The sequence below is a fragment of the Apium graveolens genome, chromosome 6 (genome assembly GCF_009905375.1).
Source record: "Apium graveolens cultivar Ventura chromosome 6, ASM990537v1, whole genome shotgun sequence".
NCBI classification, from domain to species: Eukaryota; Viridiplantae; Streptophyta; class Magnoliopsida; order Apiales; family Apiaceae; genus Apium; species Apium graveolens.
This window is the reverse complement of record NC_133652.1, coordinates 270,647,770-270,650,576: the sequence shown is the minus strand read 5'-3', so window position 1 is coordinate 270,650,576 and position 2,807 is coordinate 270,647,770. Positions and strand designations below refer to the sequence as shown.

General features: G+C 39.6%; 1 protein-coding gene across 1 annotated transcript; it reads right to left on the bottom strand.

Annotated features, from left to right (window-relative positions):
* Positions 1-1,368: 1,368 nt before the first annotated feature.
* Positions 1,369-2,225, bottom strand: LOC141666034 (uncharacterized). Its single transcript, XM_074472020.1, has 2 exons — positions 1,733-2,225; positions 1,369-1,535 (listed from the first exon to the last, which is right to left on the bottom strand). Exons 1-2 carry the CDS (start codon positions 2,223-2,225, stop codon positions 1,369-1,371), a joined length of 660 nt encoding a protein of 219 aa, XP_074328121.1.
* Positions 2,226-2,807: the final 582 nt, after the last annotated feature.

The following is a 2,807-nucleotide window of genomic DNA, read 5'->3' as shown; positions in this document are numbered from 1 at the left end:
TTGTAATTGGAAAATCTAACTTCATAGCATATCCAATTAAGAACCAATCGGGGTTTTGTAAAACTAGCCCTGCTCCACTCAATTTTATTTTTGATGCTCCATCAAAATAGAGAACCCAGAATTCCTTGTTCTTGATCTGTTCTCCTTCATTCTCCTCTTTTCCATCCATTCTATGAAGTACATAATCTTCCTGCCCCTGACTTCTTGGTTAGGGATGGTACATTCAACCACGAAGTCAGCCAAGGCATGGGCTTTTATCGCCGTTCGTGACTTATACTTTATGTCAAATTCCCCCAGCTCTATAGCCATTTAATCAGCCTTTCACTTGATTTAGGATTGTGGATAATGTTTTTCAAATGCTGATTTGTTAGTACCTCAATCTTATGAGCTTGAAAGTAAGGACGCAACTTTCTTGAGGCCATCACCAAGGTCAAAGAAAACTTTTTAATAGTCGAATAATTCAACTCAACCCCATGTAGAATCTTACTTACATAATAAATGGGTTTCTGGATTTTAAGTTCCTCCTTAACCAATACGACGCTCAAGGGATTTTTTGAAACAGCCAAATATAAGTACAAAGTTTCATTAAGAATTGGTTTGGCCAACGGCTGTGCTTGAACCATGTATTTTCTTCAAATCCTCGAATGCCTCTTGGCTTTCATTAGTCCATGAAAAATCTTTCCCTTTCTTCAAATCCTTGAAAAAGGGCAAACACTTGTCCCCGGACTTGGAGATGAATCGACCCAAAGCTGCAACTCTTTCAGTGAGTTTCTGAACATCCTTTACGGAATGTGGATGTTCCATGTCTAAGATAGCCTTTATTTTGTCCGGGTTGGCCTCAATTCCTCTTTTGGAGACCATCGATCCTAAAAAAATTCCAGATCCAACTCTAAGAGCACACTTTGCAGAGTATAACATCATTTTGTGGTATCTCAGGACCTCAAAAGCTTCCTTCAAATGGGATATATGATCAGTCTTTATAAGACTCTTGACTAACATATCATCTACATATACTTCCATAGTTTTTCCAATAAGATCTTTAAAAATCTTATTTACTAACCTTTGATAGGTAGCCCCTGCATTCTTGAGACCAAATGTCATAAAAAGATAACAAAAAACACCAAAGTCAGTGATGAATGATACATTTAGGATGCCATCCTTATGCATCTTGATCTGATTGTAGCTGTTGAACCCATCCATAAAGCTTAGCATCTCGTGACCCGCAGTTGCGTCTATCAGAGTATCTATCATTGGCAGCGGGAAACAATCCTTTGGGCATGCATCATTCAGATTAGTGAAATCCTTACACATTTTCCATTTTCCATTAGCCTTCTTTACCATTACAGGATCTTCCAACCATTCCGAAAATTATATTTCTTCTATGAAACCAGCCTCTAAGAGCTTTTCCACTTCTTGCTTGATGGCTTCCTGCCTTTCAGGGGCAAAACTCCTTTTTTTTTGCTTCACACTCTTCCGATTAGGATCCACGTTCAACTTGTGGGTGATCAATTCCGGGTCTATACCGGGCATATCTACTGCCGACCACGCAAACACATCATTATTCTCTTTCAAGAACCTTACTAACTTCCCTCTAAGGGGCTCCTCCAACGATGCTCCAATGAAAGTTACTCTTTGGGTTCCTCGGGAGCCAAAGGAACCGAGATCAAGTCTTCCATTGGTTTTCCTCATTTTTCATCATTTTATGGATATCCAGGTATTCAATAGGCAAGACCTCCCCCTACTACATCTGCCCTCAGCGAGGCTACATAACAGCTTCTAGCCATCTTCTGGTCTCCCCTTTCTTCTCCTATTTCGTCTCTGGTTGGAAACTTGATCACGAAATGGTAGGACGAGGGGACTGCCTTGAAGGCATGTATACCTATCCTTCCTATGATCGCATTATATGTTGATCCAGCCTTCACTACCACAAAGTTCAATATTTGCGTGGCTTGTCTTGCCTCTTGACCCATTGTTAGAGGTAGCTTAATTATCCCTTCCACAGAGCATTCGACTCCAGCGAAACTATATATCGGCATATCAGTTGGGGTTGATTGAGAGTCATTGTAACCCATTCTTATGAAGGTATGATAGAGTAAAATGTCTACCGATGCTCCATTATCTACAAGGACTATTTTCACCAGGTTGTTCCCTATTATGGGTGTTATGAATAGGGGATCGTCATGGGGAAACTTGACCTCTTCCAAGTCAAAATCATCAAATACCATTGCTACTCATGTTCTAGCCCTTTTCGGAGCTTCCCCAACTATATGCATGACTTCTCTAGCATAAGCTTTCCTTGAGTTTTTAGACGAACCAACAGCAGTTGGTTCTGCAAAGATTGTGTTTATCACTGGTCCTCGGGGTTGAGGATTTCCCCCTGATCATCTTGGTCTCCTACAATCATCAAAGTTCTTTTTTCCATTATTATTTCTTTCTCCTATTTCTTCGTCTCCAGTATACTTACTAAATCTCCCTTTTCGGATAAGGAATTCAATTTCATCCTTCAGTTTTCGGCATTCATCGGTGTCATGACTAGAACCTTGTGAAATCGACAATATTTGCTCTTATCAAGCTTAGCAGGATCAGCCTCCAGGGCTTAGGCCAGCGAACATCCTGTTAGGAAATGAATAACACATAGAGGGGGGAGGTGAATGTGTTTTACTGTTTTAAGCTTTTCTTGAATCTTTTATGATTGAACAAAGTAAATTAAATCTTGTAGTGAAAGTGTGTTCATGCAGAAATTTAAACTTACAAGAATAAAGAACACAGATCTTCAAAACTCGCTTAATTTTATATTAAAATTAAGA